Genomic DNA, 19,242 nt, shown 5'->3' with positions numbered 1-19,242 from the left:
CAGCATACTGAAGGGCTGTGTTACACAGGAATGGTCACGGGTGTGTTGGGGAGCTCACTCGCTATCCGGGGCGAGCAGCTCAGCCCAGCGTAGCACTGGCAGGTAAAGTGATCGGAGAAGTAGGTGAGGTCAGAGAGGGTGGGAATGCCCACCGCCACGTACTTCCCGTTGGATTTTCGGACAGAGAAGCCGGCAGGATTCAGGTGCAGGTAGACATCAGAGTTGTAGTCCTTCCGGATGCAGCGCCCGTTACCCTGGCAGAGTGACTCGCTGCAGAGCCTGGAAGCTGCCGTCACATTGGCGATGTAGGGGTTCAGGGTGGAGGTCAGGTAGGAGGATAAGGCCTCACATGACGCCTACAAGGATGGAACATGTTTGTGTCACATATAGTGTTCATTCAAGGATCCAAGGGTTTTATTTATCACATGCAAGGTATACAGTCCAACTGTAAGAAATGCAAGGTGGTCAGCTCTGCCATAAGAGTACTGAAGGCAGTTAGACAAAGTTAAAGTATAATTAATATGTATTAAATAAGGAACGGTAAGGTTATCCTGGTAATAAGAGAAGACCAGATATGTGTCTCATAGCTCCAATAAAGTGCATGGTGACAGGTAATATAGACGGCTAATCTGTGACTGAGTGTGAAGAAATGATCTCCTGAGACATGAAGGACGACTTCGGCATTATTATAACACAGATACTTCATTTCCTTCACTGTTTTACTGCAGTTTTATGTTACTTGATTGTCACAGAATTGCAGTCGTTATGAACATTGTGAACACAGTGATCTCTTTCAGCCGTGCTCTGTTTCGGCCTGCAGCATGTGACCAAGAGTGTTTGTGTTTCATACCTTGTCATAAAAATCTGCACTGGCCCCCCAGAGCACCGAGCCCGAGGCCCCCACAGCTGCATTCTCACCCAGAGTGTGGACCAGGTCCTCCTGGAGACGAGAACAGACACAGAGCAGTGAGACAGAAGCTCTGGGCTCCGTACCTTGATGACTTCAATGAGAATATGAAGGTCTGAAGCAAAGCCAGCACAGTGGAGCTTGATCATATCCTCTATATAAGAGTGAGATGATCCAGAGTCTGATTAGAGATGAAAGAGCATGTGGCTCAGTGGGCTTGTGGTCGGAAGGTCGCTGGTTCGAGCCCAGCCTCAGCACATTAGCAGGTTCTTGAGTAAAACCCTGGGTACTGCTATGGGTGCCACCTTTACAGCCAGCGTCACCTTCAGAGAGCAGGTTGGGGGAGGAGCAAAGAGAATTTCCCCACAGCGATTCATAAAGTATCCATTATCATTATTATTGTTTTTATTTAAAAAAGTACTGAGACACAAACTGAAATCATATTACTAAGTTTTATATTTAAAGTGACAAAATGAGCAGCACGATGCACTTTTTGCTTGCATAAACAAGTCAAATCGTAGATGTTGCCTAATGTAAACATATGAAAACCATATTCAATGTGCATTAAAAATCTCCAGAACGCGGTCACTGCTTCTGCCATGTTTTCACTGACACAAACAAACCCACACTGCATGTTGTGTGTGCGTGCCTGCGTCTGAGAGACTGTCACTGGCTTTGGTTGATGCTGGAATGCTGGACAGTATTTAACATGAGTTTTTCAAAGTGTACTAATCAAGCACTGTCTAAAGGATAATTAAGAATTGAAAGCGTGGTTTACTGTGAAACCAGTAACTGTTTCATCCCTAGCCTGATGTACTCACCACACTTAAGAATTTGTTGGTTTGGTCAGTAAATACAGGACGGGTGTAGACGTAGATGGGGACATTGAAGGGGTGCTTAGGCTGGCTGGCCACCCTCATGGCCTCATGAACTTGGTTGCGGACGTACAGAGCGGCATTGTGGGTGTTGCCCAGACTGGTCGATATATAGACGGATGGGTAGAGGGCCGTGCTCGTCTGCCACAGCCACAGGAGCTGGTCGTTTCTGGTCTGTGCATCTGTGGGACACTCTCCTGTGTAGTCAGCACCATCCCAACCATAGTTATAGCATTCAGGGAAGAGATAGAAGCCCCAGAGGTAACTGGGCCTCATACTGATCCCTAGACTCATTGTGTCCTCCATGAAGTTTCTAGCAGCTGTCTGGAACTGCTCCTTGGCCACAGGCTCAGCTTGAGATGGGGAAAGTGAGGGGTCAAGTTGTCGGGCATAGTCAATAGACAATGTTTGGTAGACGGTCTTAGAGTCCCAGTTTGTGTCCCAGACGGGGCGCCAGGCCTCCCAGTCAATGACAGCCAGACCAGTGGAGGTTCCTGAAGGTATATTTTGAGTGATGTTCCCATTGGTGACTTCCAAGCTGGCCTTCAGGTTGCCCTTCTGTGGGATGCCTCCATTGATCTCCTTATTGGTGGCCTCATCCACAAATGGGTACAAGCCCAGGCGGTCGTTGTAGAAGAGGAAGAGGAACTGATCAGGAACAGCCTCTGGGGTGGTAACGGCCTGGAATGGCGAGGTGTCCAGCGGGATGTTGTTCTGCTTGCAAACAGGAGTTGGCATGTTCCATATGACGCCGTAAGGGTATCCCTCAAACAGCGGGGTGGCGGTAGGAGGATAGGGGAGCTCGGCATGAATGCTGCCCACTAAAGATAAGAGAAGAAGGGGCAGCAGGAGAGGATTGGATCCCTTCATCCAGATGGTCAAATCCATGGCAAGTCCTGTATAAATAAAATATAGAAGAACGGGCTTCACTCCTAATGATTTTATCAGAGTGCTGGACCGTAAAAAGAATAACTCAAGTAACAAAAGAAGAGGTTGCACTAATGCAGTTTTATTACTCAATGTCTCCACACAGACTCGTTTCAGTGTAATGCCTTCAGTGTACTATTGACAATGTGCATTTGCAGTTTTATAAGAAGCCACACTCCTGCTGCAGAGCCAATGGTATCACAACAAGTGTCATACAGGGCATCACTAGACCACACCCCTAATAAGTGCTATTATACTAGATTACTGTAGGAGTATACAAAGCCTAACATACAAAGGGTGGTATTATACTAGATTACCGTAACACCATGCAAAGCGGCCATACCCACCTTCTGTTCAAACTTGGTAATCCATCTGCAGCTACGTAGCTTTAGGCCAGGCTAGAACTTGGATGGGAGACCAAGTAAGATAGCTGGGTTGCTACTGGCAGAGGTGTTGGTGTGGATGGCAGGTTAGCCCATCCTGTGGTCTCTAGCGTAGTTTCGGTCTCCCTGAACTGTTGTTGTGTGTAGTTTCGGTCTCCCTGAAGGTGTTAATTAGGGGGCAGGGCTTACTGAGTTTAAATTGAAGGTGACTCCAGCTCAATACTCAGTGTGCTTCAAGCTCTGTTTGTGGATTACTTCTCTGCTAGTAAGGTAGGACTCTGTTTGCTTTCTGTTTACTGTCTGTTGAAACTGTTGTTGTTTGTAGTTCCTGGCAATCAAGCGTAGTTTCGGTCTCCCTGAAGGTGTTAATTAGGGGGCAGGGCTTACTGAGTTTAAATTGAAGGTGACTCCAGCTCAATACTCAGTGTGCTTCAAGCTCTGTTTGTGGATTACTTCTCTGCTAGTAAGGTAGGACTCTGTTTGCTTTCTGTTTACTGTCTGTTGAAACTGTTGTTGTTTGTAGTTCCTGGCAATCAAGCGTAGTTTCGGTCTCCCTGAAGGTGTTAATTAGGGGGCAGGGCTTACTGAGTTTAAATTGAAGGTGACTCCAGCTCAATACTCAGTGTGCTTCAAGCTCTGTTTGTGGATTACTTCTCTGCTAGTAAGGTAGGACTCTGTTTGCTTTCTGTTTACTGTCTGTTGAAACTGTTGTTGTTTGTAGTTCCTGGCAATCAAGCGTAGTTTCGGTCTCCCTGAAGGTGTTAATTAGGGGGCAGGGCTTACTGAGTTTAAATTGAAGGTGACTCCAGCTCAATACTCAGTGTGCTTCAAGCTCTGTTTGTGGATTACTTCTCTGCTAGTAAGGTAGGACTCTGTTTGCTTTCTGTTTACTGTCTGTTGAAACTGTTGTTGTGTGTAGTTCCTGGCAATCAAGCGTAGTTTCGGTCTCCCTGAAGGTGTTAATTAGGGGGCAGGGCTTACTGAGTTTAAATTGAAGGTGACTCCAGCTCAATACTCAGTGTGCTTCAAGCTCTGTTTGTGGATTACTTCTCTGCTAGTAAGGTAGGACTCTGTTTGCTTTCTGTTTACTGTCTGTTGAAACTGTTGTTGTGTGTAGTTCCTGGCAATCAAGCGTAGTTTCGGTCTCCCTGAAGGTGTTAATTAGGGGGCAGGGCTTACTGAGTTTAAATTGAAGGTGACTCCAGCTCAATACTCAGTGTGCTTCAAGCTCTGTTTGTGGATTACTTCTCTGCTAGTAAGGTAGGACTCTGTTTGCTTTCTGTTTACTGTCTGTTGAAACTGTTGTTGTGTGTAGTTCCTGGCAATCAAGCGTAGTTTCGGTCTCCCTGAAGGTGTTAATTAGGGGGCAGGGCTTACTGAGTTTAAATTGAAGGTGACTCCAGCTCAATACTCAGTGTGCTTCAAGCTCTGTTTGTGGATTACTTCTCTGCTAGTAAGGTAGGACTCTGTTTGCTTTCTGTTTACTGTCTGTTGAAACTGTTGTTGTGTGTAGTTCCTGGCAATCAAGCGTAGTTTCGGTCTCCCTGAAGGTGTTAATTAGGGGGCAGGGCTTACTGAGTTTAAATTGAAGGTGACACCGCCACAGACACCTGTGTCTGTGGCGGATAAAGGTAAATGGTCTAGTTGTTACTACTGCTTCTAACCTTTCTCTCCTACTCTATCCTATCCTCTACTTCGCAATCTCTCACACCATCACTACAGACATGTGCCTTAGACGTATACCAGTACACTTATCTTTGAGACCTAGAATATCTCATCCAACATCCAGGTGCCGCACTCTCAGTAATCTTGTCTACCCTCCCATAACACCCCAGTCCCAGCGAAGCGTGCTGGGTGGCCTCTGGAATTGCCAGTCTGCTGTAAAGAAGGCTGATTTCATTTCCGCCCTTGCTTCACACCACTCTCTTGACTTTCTGGTTCTGACGGAGACCTGGATATCGCCTGAGAACTCGGCTACCCCGGCAGCTCTCTCCTCTGCTTATGCTTTCTCTCACTCTCCTCGCCAGACTGGCAGGGGCGGTGGCACAGGTCTATTGGTAACTCGGAACTGGTGCTACACGCCCCTCTCTCTGCCCCATCTCAACATTTCATCCTTTGAATTCCATGGAATTGCTGTTACCTCTCCACTCGATATTCGGATCATTGTTGTCTACCGCCCTCCTGGCCCCCTAGGCTGCTTTCTAGAGGAGCTTGATACTCTCCTCAGTCTCTTCCCCACTGACAGCTCCTCTCTCATTCTCCTTGGTGACTTCAACCTCCCCCATGACAAGCTCCCTTCTTCTGGTCTCCTCCCTTTTCTCGATTCCTTCTCTCTAACATCCAACAGCTCCTCTCCGACACACAAAGGAGGTAACGTCCTCGACCTGGTTTTCAGCCGCCCCTCTCCGGCTACTGACATCTCTTCTACTCCTCTACACATTTCTGATCACCACTTTGTATCCTTTACCATTGCCCTACCCGTCTTGGCCAATCCCAGTTTTCAACGTTTCCTCCCCACTCGACCAAACCTCCACTCTGTCTCCGCTTCTTCTGTTGCTTCCTGCACCCTGTCTTACCTTCCTGACCCTGACTCCTTTTCCTCCTTGGCACTGGAGTCTGCAACTGATACTCTCATCTCCTCACTTCACACATCCTTGGACAACCTCTGCCCGCTGTCTTCCAAACCAAGGAAAACTCGGCCTACTCCTTGGCTTTCAGCTGCATTACGTACTAACCGAAGAGAATTGCGGGTAGCAGAGAGGACGTGGAAGAAATCTAAGCTTGATGCAGATCTGTCTTCCTACCGTACTCTGTTATCCAAATTCTCTATGGACGTGACTGCAGCTAAAACTGCCTTTTACAAAGACAAACTTGAATTATCCTCACGAGATCCTCGCAAACTCCATAACATCTTTTCATCTCTTCTCAACCCTCCCCCTCCTCCTGCTCCTTCCTTCCTGACTGCTGAAGATTTTGCCAACTTCTTTGCCGAGAAGATTGACAGAATCTGTCAGACATTCTCTCCCTCATCCACTGCACTACACACTAAGGATTTCCCTCCCCCCTCACTGGCCCAGTTTTCCGGTCTTACGGCAGATGAGATCATGAAAGTCATCTCATCTTCCAACCCTACCACCTGCCCACTTGATCCAATCCCTTCTGCATTGTTTCAGACAATCTGTCTAGACCTTCTTCCCTTCATCACGACTATCATTAATGGCTCCATAACCTCCGGTCATGTACCAACAGCATTCAAAATAGCCAGGGTCATTCCCATCCTAAAAAAACCCACTCTAAATCCCTCAGACACTTGCAGCTACCGACCAGTATCGCTTCTTTCCTTCCTTTCAAAAATCCTCGAACGTACAGTCTACAACCAGCTTTCTCTCTATCTCTCTCAGAACAACCTCCAGGATCCTAATCAGTCTGGCTTTAAAGCAGCTCACTCTACAGAGACTGCCCTCTTAGCAGTCACTGAGAAGCTACATGCTGCCAGATCGGCCAAACTGTCATCTGTCCTCATCCTTCTTGACCTATCAGCAGCATTTGACACGGTCAACCACAAAACTCTCCTATCCATCCTTAGGAGTCTTGGCATTGGTGGCCTGGCCTGGCGCTGGCTGGCTTCCTACCTAGAAGGCCGAACATACCAAGTGACATGGAATGGATCCACATCTACTCCACGTTGTCTTTCCACCGGTGTCCCTCAGGGCTCGGTTCTTGGTCCTCTTCTATTCTCCCTCTACACTAAATCTCTTGGCGAAGTTATATCCTCACATGGCTTCTCCTACCACTGCTATGCCGATGACACTCAACTCATCCTCTCCTTCCCTCCCTCAGACACTCATGTCTCCACTAAGATCTCTACATGCTTGGCAGACATCTCATCTTGGATGACCACTCACCAGCTAAAACTCAACACTAGTAAAACTGAGCTGCTTTACATCCCGGCTGACTCATCCCCCCTCCAGGACCTTGCGATCTCTTTCGACAACTCCATAATCCGTCCTTCGGTTTCTGCTAGAAACCTTGGAGTTACCATAGATGATCGGTTGTCATTTTCCTCACATATCGCCAGTCTTTCTCGCTCTTGTCGGTTTCTCCTCTTTAACATCAGGAGGATACGTCCATTTCTTTCCACTCAGGCTACCCAGATACTCGTCCAGTCCCTCGTCATCTCACGCCTTGACTACTGTAACTCGCTTCTAGCGGGTTTACCACTGAGCGCCATCCGTCCCCTCCAACTGATTCAGAATGCAGCTGCTCGTCTTGTTTTCAACCTTCCCAAGTTCTCCCACACCACTCCTTTGCTGCGCTCCCTCCACTGGCTTCCTGTAGCTGCACGCATCAGATTCAAAACACTGATGCTCGCATACAAAGCCAAAAATTCTCTGGCACCATCCTACCTAAAGGACCTCATCACACCCCGCTCTGCACCACGATCTCTCCGATCCTCCAGCACTGCTCGACTGGTCCCTCCTCCCCTCAAGGCACAAGGAAGACACGCATCTCGGCTCTTCTCTGTCCTGGCACCTAGTTGGTGGAATGAACTCCCCCTAGATGTCCGAACAGCAGAATCCTTGACTGTCTTCAAGCAACGACTCAAAACTTTTCTTTTTCAGAAATACCTGACGTAGAACTTCTATATTCTTTCTCGACTCTTATTCTGGTGTGTGTTTAAAAAAAAAAAAAAAAAAAAAAAAAAAAAAAGAAAAATCTACACTACTCAATGGAGTTCTCAGAGATAGTATTCATAGCTTGGGTCCTTATTGAGCTAGCATTGGAAATTCATTGCAGAGTCTCAAAGCACTTATGTAAGTCGCTCTGGCTAAGGGCGTCTGCCAAATCCTGTAAATGTAAATGTAAATGTAAATGTCTCTGTGGGTCCCAGTGCAGTGATGGGGACACTGGTGCCACAGTTTAGGTGAGATGTGAAACTGAGGTCCCGACTTTTGGAGATCATTAATCGATCTCTTCTACCCTCACTCGTGAACAAGACCCCAAGATACTTAAACTCCTTCACTTGAGGCAGTACCTCCTCCCTGACCTTAAGAGGGCAATCCACCCATTTCTAGCTGAGAACTGTGGTCTCAGACTTGGAGATGCTAATCCTCATCCCCGCCACTTTGCACTCAGCTGAGAACTGCCCTAGAGCACTCTGGAGGTCCCCAGCAGATGAAGCCAACAGGACCATGTCATCCACAAAAAGCAGCAAAGCAATCCTGATGCCACCAAACTGGACACCCGCAAAACCCTGGCTATGCCTAGAAATCCTGTCCATAAATATTACAAACAGGAGCGGTGACAAAGGGCAGCCCTAGCAGAGCCCAACACGCACTGGGAACACGTCCGACTTATTAGCGGCAATGCAGACCAGGGCCCGTATTCACAAAGCTTCTTAGAATGCTCTCAGAGAGCTCCTATCTTAGCCTAAAAAGTCCTAGCTGGGAGTCTTAGACTAAAAGTGATTTAGAAAACTTCTTAGAGCAACTCTGAGTAAGGAAAGTACAAAAACCTTTATCTTAGTGAGGAGGTGTGGTCGACTCCGTTGCTAGGGATGATGCAGCAATTCAAGGACTGTGATTGGTTGATAACAAAAAAAAATCTGTAAAGGTCTTAAAATGAACTTTTGGTAAAAATAGAATATATGATAATAGAATAGACAGTGAAATCATAATGTTTGTATGTAAAGAAATTGTATAATCATGACTACAGGATACTTTATGCAAAGTTTCTGTTATAGGCAAAATATATTAAAGGTAATTAAAATAGCCAAATGTTGAAAATGTGTCTACTTTTAAAGCAACCAATTTCCACGCAGCAGTTACTATATTTACGTTCTTACATTTATTTACCATACTGATTTTATTACTTGTAATCCATTTCAGATTGATTGGAGCAAAATGGCTCAGCTTTTACCAATGTACATGATTGCAGGCCAGTCTATTGAAGATGCACTTTTGGATGGTATGTAGCCAACAATCCAAGAGAGATGGAAGGAAGTAAAAGACCACGAAAACCAAATTGGACAGAAGAGCAGTGTTTACTTTTAGCTCAGTTAGTTGAAGAAAAGAAAGCAATTTTAAAAGGTAAATTTGGCTCCGGTGTCACAGCTCAAGGAAAGAGGCAGACCTGGGAGAAAATATCTCAGCAGATAAACTCCTCTTTCCCTCTGGTTGTGCGCACCAGTGAGGAATGTGAAAAGCGGTGGTATGTGTTGCAGTCTCAAGCCAGGAGGGAGATTGCAGCACACAAAAGGGATTCTTCAAGCACAGGTGAGTGATTATTGCAGTTTGTTACTATATCTGGCTTGATTGAATATGCCTACAGGACTGTACACCTAAGCTACTGTGTTTTTAGGTGGAGGACCACCCGCTAAACAACTGTCTCAGGTAGCGGAAACTGTATTTAATGTACTTGGACACTCAGAAATATCTGTCACTGGGCTGAAGGAAGGCACAGACAGCTCAATGATCCAGCTAATGGGAATACAACAAAGGTAGGACAAAATTTTTAAAGTGTACAATAGGCAAATAAATAGATATTTAAATTTTTTTTTATACTAAAATTTCAATATTTTCTATATTGTACAGAATATTTTTATCCTAGCTAAATGTATTTTCTATTGTATTTCTTTTTATTCATATTTATTTCCTATTAATAAGCTTTTATTTTTAAGGTCACGGTCGTATAACCATTTCACTGCATATCGTACAGTGTATGACTGTGTATGACTGTGTATGTGACATTTCAAAATCAAGTCAAATTTTATTTGTCAAGAACAAGTGCTGTTTAATATATAGACAATGTGCCATCTTTTGTGCACTCGCATGTGAACAACAAACAAAACAATAAACAAAAGAATTGTTTTCTGCATTTTTTGCAGCATGGAACCATCAGAGGAACCGCGACCGTCAACGTCGCAGGTGTGTGACCCTCGGCCAGTGTATCAGATAAGCCAGCCTGCTGCAGCCACCTCAACACCATCCCTGCTGGACAGAAAATTGGAGATCGAAATTGATACTCTCACACAGCACAAGAAAGTTCTCTGTTTACAGGAGGAGTATTATAAGCTAAAAATTGAGCTGCTAAAATGTAAAAAGAATGAAAAATAAAAAGTGTATCATGGTCATGTGGTCTTTATAACAGCATTTGAGTTCAACTATAGTTGTATGGAATATTTGTTCAATGGGCTACAGACAGCAGTTACTGTCACTTACCTAAAATGCAAATTTGTAAATTGAGCTCTGTGACGAAGCCCACTCTGGGACATGTCTCTCCCCTGGGTAAACTGAATGTCTTCATCATATTCATTACAATCACCTTCATCACTGTTACCATGGCTGCTTTCGAGAGGTTCCGGGATTTGTCGTACTTTGCAGATGTTGTGAAGCACTGCTCAGGCTGTAATGACTTTGCAGACCTTAGCTGGTGACAGGCGCACTTCTCCATGCAACACATGAAACCTCCTCTTCAGCTGGCCAATACCCCGCTCAACTACTGAACGTGTTTTCTTGTGGGCTCTAAAAGAGAAAATATCAAAAGATATAAGTTAAGGTGGCCTAATGTACTCAACAATAATGTGGATATGTTTGATTAAAGAGCCTTCTCTTGTTTGTGGAATATTCGAGCACATTTGTAACTACACTTTATTTTCATGCACAATGATTCACTGTTAGTCTACTGTTTAGTACCTGTTGTAGTTTAGCTGTGGTCCTGGGTCTGGGCGGAGGTACGGTGTGAGGAGCCATGGTTTGCATGGATAGCCAATGTCCTTCAAAAAGCTGTTTCAGGCCACTCTTGGACAGTATCCTGGCATCATGTGTTGAGCCTGGCCACTTTGCAACAATGTCTAAAATCTTGTAATCTGCACTAAAAACAAGTTGCGTGTTGATGCTGTGGAACCTCTTTCTGTTGACAAAAACATCTTCACTTTCCGATGGTGTGATTATGCAGATGTGTGTCCCATCAATTACACCGACAACACCGGGAAACCCCGCTATGTCCATGAATGCCCTTTTGTGAGCCTGCAGAGTGCGAACATCCAGTGGAAATGAAATGAACTGTTTCAGTATATGAGACTGTGAAAGCGCTTCAATAGTTTGTCTGATCACTCTGCTGATGGAAGGTTGTGACAGACACAAGTCATCACTACTGCACTGTTGCATTTTTCCAGTTGCCAAATACCTCAGTGTTGTAATCACTTTCATTTCTGGCGTTATGGCATTACTACGTTGAGTGGGAGATGTGAGCGCATCTCTAATAAGTTCGACCACAAACATTATCCCATCATGATCCAATCTGTAACGTTTAATTAACTCATGATCATTCAGTGTTTGGAGAATATTTCTTCTGTCGGCCATTTTGTCCTCTGCTATAGAAACTCTTAAGCATCTTAAAAGTCCTCCTCTCTACTCTTAACAAATTTTACCTTAGGAGCTGTTTTTAGGGCTAAGATGTTTTGTGAATCATTTTTATCTTTACTAAGATTTAATCCTAAATTTAAGGGGAAATTCTAGGAAAATGCCATAATTCTAAGATTTTTCTTAGAATTTCATCACTAGGAGCAACTTTTAGGCTTAAGAAGTTTTGTGAATACGGGCCCAGGCTTCTGCTCCGTTGATATAAGGACCGAATTACCCATAGAAGTGGGCCCTGAACCCCATTCTCCTGAAACACCCCCCACAGAGCACCTTGGGGAATTCGGTCATAAACCTTCTCCAAGTCCATAAAAAACATGTATACTGGATGATCAAATTCCCAGGCTCCCTCCGGTACCCTCACAAAGGTGTAAAGCTGTCCCAGTGTTCCACGAAAACCACATTGTTCCTCCTGAATCCTAGATTTGACTATTCATCTCACCCTCCTCTCCAGTACCCCGGAATAGACTTTCCCAAGAAGGCTGAGAAGTGTGATTCCCCTGTAGTTGGAACACACTCTCTGGTCCCCTTTCTTAAATAAGGGGACCACTACCCCGGCCTGCCAATCCACCGGTACTGTCCCTGACCTCCACGCCCTGTTGAGACGGCGTGCCAGCCATGACAGCCCCACAACATCCAGAGCCTTCAGGTACTCTGGATGAATCTCATCCATTCCTGGGGCCCGGCCGTCAAGGAGCTCTTTAACCACCCTAGCAACCTCAGCCCCGTGCCCTCAGATGTCTCGCAGGTGGTACACGTACTGTAGATGTATCTGAGGCAGGGTTCAGGAGGTCCTCAAAGTATTCCTTCCACCTCCGGGTGATGTCCCCAGGTGAGATAAACAGCACCCCCTCCCTACTGTAAACAGTGGGAAACAGGAGCTGCTTCCCATTCCTGATATTCTGGACGGTTTGCCAGAACCTTTTTGAGGTTGACCGAAAGCACTTTCCATGGCCTCACTAAACTCCTTGCATTCCCGGGTATTTGATTCTGTAACTGCCTGAGCCGCATTCCGCCTGCGGTAAACTCCGATGTTAATGCACCAAGATGTGGGGCCACCAGTTCTCTCAGGGAAGAGATAGAAGCCCCAGAGGTAATTGGGCCTCATATCAATCCCTAGACTCATTGTGTACTCCATGAAGTTTCTAACAGCTGTCTGGAACTGCTCCTTGGCTACAGGCTCAGCTTGAGATGGTTAAAGTGTCGGGTCAAGCTGACGGGCATAGTCAATGGACAATTTGCGGTAGAATTTTAGAGTCCCAATTTCTGTCCCACAGGGGGCGCAAAGCTTTCCAGTCAATGACAGCCAGGCCAGTGGAGGTTTCTGAAAGCATATATTGAGTGATGTCCCACTGGGCGACTTCCAAGCTGGCCATCAGGCTGCCCTTCTGTTCAACGTTTACTAAAAAAAGTCAAAGTATACTAAAAAAGCACCACCCGAATAAGGGCGTAGCAGTGCAAACGATGAATCTGTTTAATGACAATGCAATGCCCTCATTTCCGCGAAGTCGTACAGGAGGCAAAACCAGCTGTCATTGGATAGGTTCCTTGTTAAAGTCGCACAAAAAGAAAAAGATTCCAGTGAGCCAACAGATAGCAGTGATTCTGTTAGTTATACAAAATTACCCTCCTCTTCTCCACTCTCTCATCTCCCACACACCATCCACGAGTCTTTTCAAAGATAAAGTGCAGGTTAATTTGTTTTATGTATTTTTACTTTATATTTTGCATTAATCATTTTTATATGAATGTTTTTGGGTTGTGGAACGAATCATCTGTGTTTCCATTATTTCTAATGGGAAAATTCGCTTTGATATACGAGGTTTTACTGTATTAATTTACATACACCATTTCTCATACAGGTTCAGTGTATCTGAGTGTAAAAATACTTAGAAATAAACTAGGCAAGTATGTTTGAATTGTTGTTCATATTATTGCCTAGCAAACTGAGTCTACTGCTTGTATTGATAACATCCACCATGCAGAAACAGATTTCAAATTGAGAGGAAGTCAACTGTCTGGTAATGCAGAGCTAATGTGACGTGTTTCATTTAAAGTCATGCCAGGCCTTTTTCGAGAAGCCCATCGTTATGCAAATACAATGCAAAGGTGCAAGCTCAGCTATATTATGTCCTGTAAAGCCCCCTGTGGTGATGTTTACAAAGCGTGTGTCTTTCTGCATGTGTAATGGTTCTGTCTTGTACAGTCAGAACCAGGGATATGTCTTTCTGCAACTTACTTCCCATAGTCCAAAAATGATTTGGTGCCTCCAATTCCCCGTAGCATTTCATTGTGTGTTCCCTGTGATTGGCTCAAATTTTTTTGCAACACTTTACTTGACCGGGCATAAATAATATAGTATTACACTATTATTTATTAACTAACCACAAACTAAGTCTTGGTTACATACTAATGTCATATTAATTCATCATTAAGTTGCAGTTACTCTATGTTACTATATTAGTTACTATGTCTGAACATAAGTAATTTACAAACAAAAGGAGGCCATTCACCCCATCAAGCTTGTTTGGGGAGAACTTAACTAATAGAGTTGTTAAAATCTTATCTAGCTCAGATTTAAAGGAACCCAGGGTTTTAGCTTGTGCTACACTAGCAGGAAGACGATTCCATACTCTAACTGCATGCTGTGCTTAAATTCAGTTTACAATGTTCTCCTGCTAATTTCCACTTATGGCCACGAGTTCTAGTATTTAAACTAATACTGAAATAGCCATTTGGCTGAACAGTATCCAGACCTGTTAGAATCTTATATACCTGGATCATGTCCCCCCTTAATCTCCTTTGCTCAAGGTTGAACAGATTCAGCTCAGCTAACCTTTCCTCATAAGACATGCCTCTAAGACCAGGAATCATTCTCGTAGCCCCACTGTACGTTGCACCTTTTCCAAGGCAACAATGTCCTTCTTAAGGTATGATGACCAAACCTGCACACAATTGTCTAGGTGGGGTCTTACCAAGGAATTGTATAATCGTAGCATCACTTCCCTTGCCTTAAACTCCACACACCTAGAGATGTAACCCAACATTCTATTGACCTATTTTCTTGCTTCCCCACACTGGTGAGAGTGGGACATGGAAGCATCAACATACACACCGAGATCTTTCTCGTAATCAGCTACCTTTATTTCAGTGGAACCCATAAAATATCTGTACTTTAGATTTCTGCTCCCTGTATGGATTACCTTACATTTATCTATGTTAAATTTCATCTGCCAGGTATCAGCCCAGTGGCTAATTAAATCCAGATCCCATTGTAACCTCTCCGCTGCTAGATCAGTATTTGCTACACCACCCACTGGTGTCATCTGCAAATTTAACTAGTTTACTGTATGTATTGGTGTCAATATCATTAATGTAAATTAGGAACAATAGTGGTCCTAAAATTGAACCCTGCAGTACCCCACTATGAACGCAGCCCCCCTGTGACATTGTGCCTCTAATAACTACTTGCTGCTTCCTGTCTCTTAACTAGTTTTTGATCCAAGCTGCTACAGTTCCTAAAATCCCTCCAGCTTTGAGCTTAAGCAAGAGCCATTTGTGGGGGACAACATCAAAGGCCTTCTGGAAATCTAAGTAGATCACGTCGTAGGCCTTTTTGTGACTAATATCTCTTGTAGCTTCCCGTAAATTAGTTAAACAGGATCTACCTCTCCTAAATCTATGCTGTGTATCCCTCAGAATGTTATTTGCATCCAGGTAATCTACGATTTTCACTTGGATTATACTTTCCATTACCTTTCCAGTTATGCTAGTTAAACTGATTGGCCTATAGTTTGCTGGGTTGCTTCTATCCCCTTTTTTGAATATGGGCATTATATTAGCATGCTTCCAATCAGAAGGTACCACACCTGCAGATAACGATTTCTGGAATATTAAAGTTAAAGGTTGGCTAAGAATATCGCTCATCTGTTTTAAAACTGTAGGTAAGATGCCATCAGGGCCCTGTGATTTATTTATTTTGAGCTTAGCTAGGCTTTGTACCACATCGGCCTCAGTTATACATATATTGGTCAAAGACGACGCTGTATTCCTACTAAAAGGTGGCAAGTTACTCATGTTCTCTACTGTGAACGCCCGTGTAAAATAATCATTAAACTCATTTACTATATCAATTTCATTTTCAATTATCAGGCCCTTACTATCCTGCAGATTAGTGATTTCAGCTTTCAAAGCTTTTTTGGAGTTAAAATATTGGAAGAAACTTGTATTGTCATCCTTAGCCTCCAATGCTATTTTTCTTTCGACATTCCTCTTAGAGAGTCTACTGTTGTCTACTCAACCTGTAGACTTAGGTACTCCTGCTTAGCTTTTAAATCATTAGTTAATTTCTATTTGTGGAAGAGAGCCCTTTTCCACCTGACTTTATTCTTAATTTCCTTAGTAAACCACCTTGGTTGTAGTTTCCTTGAATTAGTTTTGCTGGAAACAGGTATGAATTCCTCTTGCACTTGCAACATTGAGCTTTTAAAAAAATCCCATGCTATTTAACTCCATGCAGTTTACAGTTTCTAGTTTCAATCTCATACAATTAAAGTAAGCCTTCCTAACATTGTATAATTTTTGTTTTGGACTTTGCTCATCGGACGTTAAAATTAACCTCGAATTTAACCATCCTATGATCACTACCATCCAGTGTTTCTAAAACCTCTAATTTTCCAATCCTATCCTGGTTATTCTCCCCTCGTAGGGCTATTAACAAACTGAGTAAAAAAACAATCCTGTACTAATTCCACCATCTCAAGTTCATTTACAGAAGAGCCAGAGACTGTGTCCCACTGTATCCCAGGTAAATTAAAATCATCCATAACCACCACATCATTTTTATGACTCATAATCCTGATATCGTCATATAACATTCTGATTTCTTCTGCGGCTACATTAGGCATTAGGTGATCTATAAGAAACACCGACAATTAGGCCATTTGAGCTTTTAGCATATAGTTTTACTCAGCTTCTGTGCTTTTATTTTTATCAGTGAGCTCACTTGCCTGCAAGTTCACTTTTACATACACTGCAACACCACCTTCCTTCTTGCCTATCTGCTCTCTGTGGAACAACGAATAACCATCCATATTATATTCTTCACCATTATTGTCACTCATCCATGTTTCAGTTATTCCTGTAATATCATAAGTGTCTGATGATATTAAAGCCTCTAAATCAGGTGATACCGTCTCTGTGAACTGTGTACACCCTGTTCTACGTCTACGACCTACGTTCACCCAGCTCTCTCAAGCTACCTGTTCTTCATTCTCCCCCCTCCCCCCTTGTGACGTACACACCGTCTCCCTAAACGGCGTATTATCTCTCTTCTTTAACTCATTGTTGTGCTGGATGAGAGCCAGTTGCTCCTCGAGGTCCCGAACCTTGACCATGAGTGAGTCCACTAACTTATAACACTCACAGAAGAAGTCCGACTGGACGCAAACATCCAGAAGGGCAAACATCTTGCAAACACAACACTGGCCCCATAATTAACTAGCTCAGTATGACCCCGTCTTTTACTCCCAGACAAGTAGATTTATATAGCGTACTTAACTTTGACTTGATTTAATTAACGTATATATATGTAATTAACGTTAATATAGTAAAGTGCCAAGTACTGTACAATAAAACACTAAAAACTTGCGTTAAAACGGAAATTTTTAAAGTATCCGATAGGGTCAGAGATAACAACCTTAGAAATGAGCTTTCTTAGAAATAACCAAATGAGAAATTACCTAATCCTAACCCTAACTTCCTGCTGAACCACGTTTAACTAAATTAAAGCGAAGTTGCTCTAGGGAGGCTGAAAAACCACAAAAAGACCCTCAAAGCAGGTTACTGGAAAAAAAGTGGAAAATGTCCTCCCAGCCCCGCCTGGTGACCAAGCAAAGCTCAGGAACAACTGTCCTTTTCCGAGTTAATATTACCAAAGTTATGGATAATATTACCTCGCGGGTGTTTTAGCAAAGGTACGCGGAGAGAAACGTTGCTCACGCGACACCCACAGCTATCGATGACACTCGTGCTGTCTATTAACAAGGACGGACAAGTACTCACGCAGACCGAGAAAAAATGGATGAACGTTTTGGGACACCTGACCATTACGCCCATCTGTTATGACGTCCCTAAATCCATAGACATCAATATATTGTTGGTTTCCCTTTTGCAGCTATAACAGCTATCAGTCTCCTGGGAAGGCTGTCCACAGGATTTTGGAGTGTGTTTGCGGGAATTTTTGCCAATTCATCCAGAAGAGCATTTGTGAGGTCAGACACTGATGTTGGATGTGAAGGCCTGGCTCACAGCCTCCATTCTAGTTTACCCCAAAGTTGTTCAATGGGGTTGAGGTCAGGGCTCTGTGTGGGCAAGACTAGTTTTTCCAGACCAAACCATGTCTTTATGGGTCTTGCTTTGTGCACTTGGCCACGGACATGCTGGAACAGGAAAGGGCCTTCCCCAAACTGCTCCCAGGCAGTTGGAAGCATAGACTTATCCAAAATGTCTTGGTATGTTGAAGCATTAGAGATTTCCTTCACTGGAACTAAGGGGCCTAGCCTAACTCCTGAAAAACAACCTGAGACTATTATCCCTGCTCCAGCAAACTTTACAGTTGGCACAGTGCAGTCAGGCAGGTAACGTTCTCCTGGCATCAACCAAACCCAGGCTCATGCATCAGACTGCCAGACAGAGAAGCGTGATTTGTCATGCGACAGAATATGTTTCCAAAGCTCCAGAGTCTAGTGGTGGCATGCTTTACACCACTCCAACCAACACTTGGCATCATGCTTGGTGATGTGAGGCTTGTATGCAGCCACTCGCCATGAAACCCCATTCCATGAAGCTAGTTTTTGTGCTCGAGTTAAAGTCAGAGGAAGTTTGGAACTGTGCAGTTACGGACTTTGCCCATCTGTTAGTGATTTGTCTTTATTCTCTAATGTAATTCCCAATCATGATTTTTGTCACTATAGTGTGTGAAAGTCTTTGCGTGTTTCCAAAATTAGATATCGCATAGTACATACTAAATATTGTTAGAAGCCTACTACTCGGCCGTTAATGTTGTATGCACTTTACAGTATGTAAGCATGAGAACAACATGAATGCACTTGGACATGCTGCGGTCACCATCTCACGCGTTACCTGACCTGGATGTGTACAAATGACATACTGTAGCTTGAACCCCAGGAAAGTTACTGTTAAAAACTATCAAAAAAATACATGTTGGAGTCTCCTCATGTAACTGATTATTTTATACTTTAAGTTTCCTTAAAGGTGACTTTACCTCAGATACAGCTGAATGAGGAGAGTTTTGTACATGGAACTGATACGTCATTCTCAAACACTGATGTTCCCTCTTTCAAATATAAATCCCATATTTGACAAAGAAGGTGGTAAAACAGGCTGATTCAAAAATCCTGCGCTGTTACAGAACAGTCTTAACTACCCCCTCAAATTTAACATACACCAGCACTTTCAAGCTCAATGAACCTGCACACCTGCAACGTATATTATCACTCTAGAGAGACATGTGTACAGTTTCCACAAGTGCACCAGGCAAGGAAAAATATATATACTGACAGCCATTGATGTAAGGTTATTTATGACCAGTACACTAAGAAGGTAAGTCCTTTTAGCAACTTACATACCTGGAACCTTGCAACTATGCTTTTCAAAAAGTACCCCAGTTTAACACAGGAGTAGTAAAGAACAGTTACTGTGATACTGAC

The 19,242-nt window shown here is 43.7% G+C and overlaps 1 protein-coding gene, 1 long non-coding RNA gene and 1 pseudogene across 2 annotated transcripts; 1 reads left to right on the top strand and 2 right to left on the bottom strand.

The window, feature by feature from the left end:
* Positions 1–2,750, bottom strand: LOC125747459 (hyaluronidase-5-like). The gene is made up of 3 exons (XM_049022718.1): positions 1,729–2,750; positions 851–940; positions 1–356 (listed from the first exon to the last, which is right to left on the bottom strand). Exons 1-3 carry the CDS (start codon positions 2,668–2,670, stop codon positions 21–23), a joined length of 1,368 nt encoding a protein of 455 aa, XP_048878675.1. The 5' UTR covers positions 2,671–2,750; the 3' UTR covers positions 1–20.
* A 6,532-nt stretch (positions 2,751–9,282) lies between these two features.
* Positions 9,283–10,158, top strand: LOC125747466 (uncharacterized). Its single transcript, XR_007399315.1, has 3 exons — positions 9,283–9,367; positions 9,453–9,591; positions 9,979–10,158. It is a non-coding gene; the product is annotated as an uncharacterized LOC125747466 (long non-coding RNA).
* Positions 10,159–10,165: 7 nt separating this feature from the next.
* LOC125745396 (putative nuclease HARBI1) lies at positions 10,166–11,101 on the bottom strand (annotated as a pseudogene).
* Positions 11,102–19,242: the final 8,141 nt, after the last annotated feature.

This window comes from Brienomyrus brachyistius, chromosome 1 (genome assembly GCF_023856365.1).
Source record: "Brienomyrus brachyistius isolate T26 chromosome 1, BBRACH_0.4, whole genome shotgun sequence".
Lineage (NCBI taxonomy): Eukaryota > Metazoa > Chordata > Actinopteri > Osteoglossiformes > Mormyridae > Brienomyrus > Brienomyrus brachyistius.
Note: the sequence above shows the minus strand (reverse complement) of the source record. Positions and strands in the feature narration are given on the sequence as shown.

Excerpts from the sequence above, each read along its gene's own strand:
- LOC125747459 (XM_049022718.1), bottom strand. The coding sequence starts at position 2,670 with ATGGATTTGACCATCTGGATGAAGGGATCCAATCCTCTCCTGCTGCCC. Across the intron at positions 941-1,728 it reads CCAACAAATTCTTAAGTGTG|GAGGACCTGGTCCACACTCT; the intron begins GTGAGTACATCA and ends TCTCGTCTCCAG. Across the intron at positions 357-850 it reads GTGCAGATTTTTATGACAAG|GCGTCATGTGAGGCCTTATC; the intron begins GTATGAAACACA and ends CCATCCTTGTAG.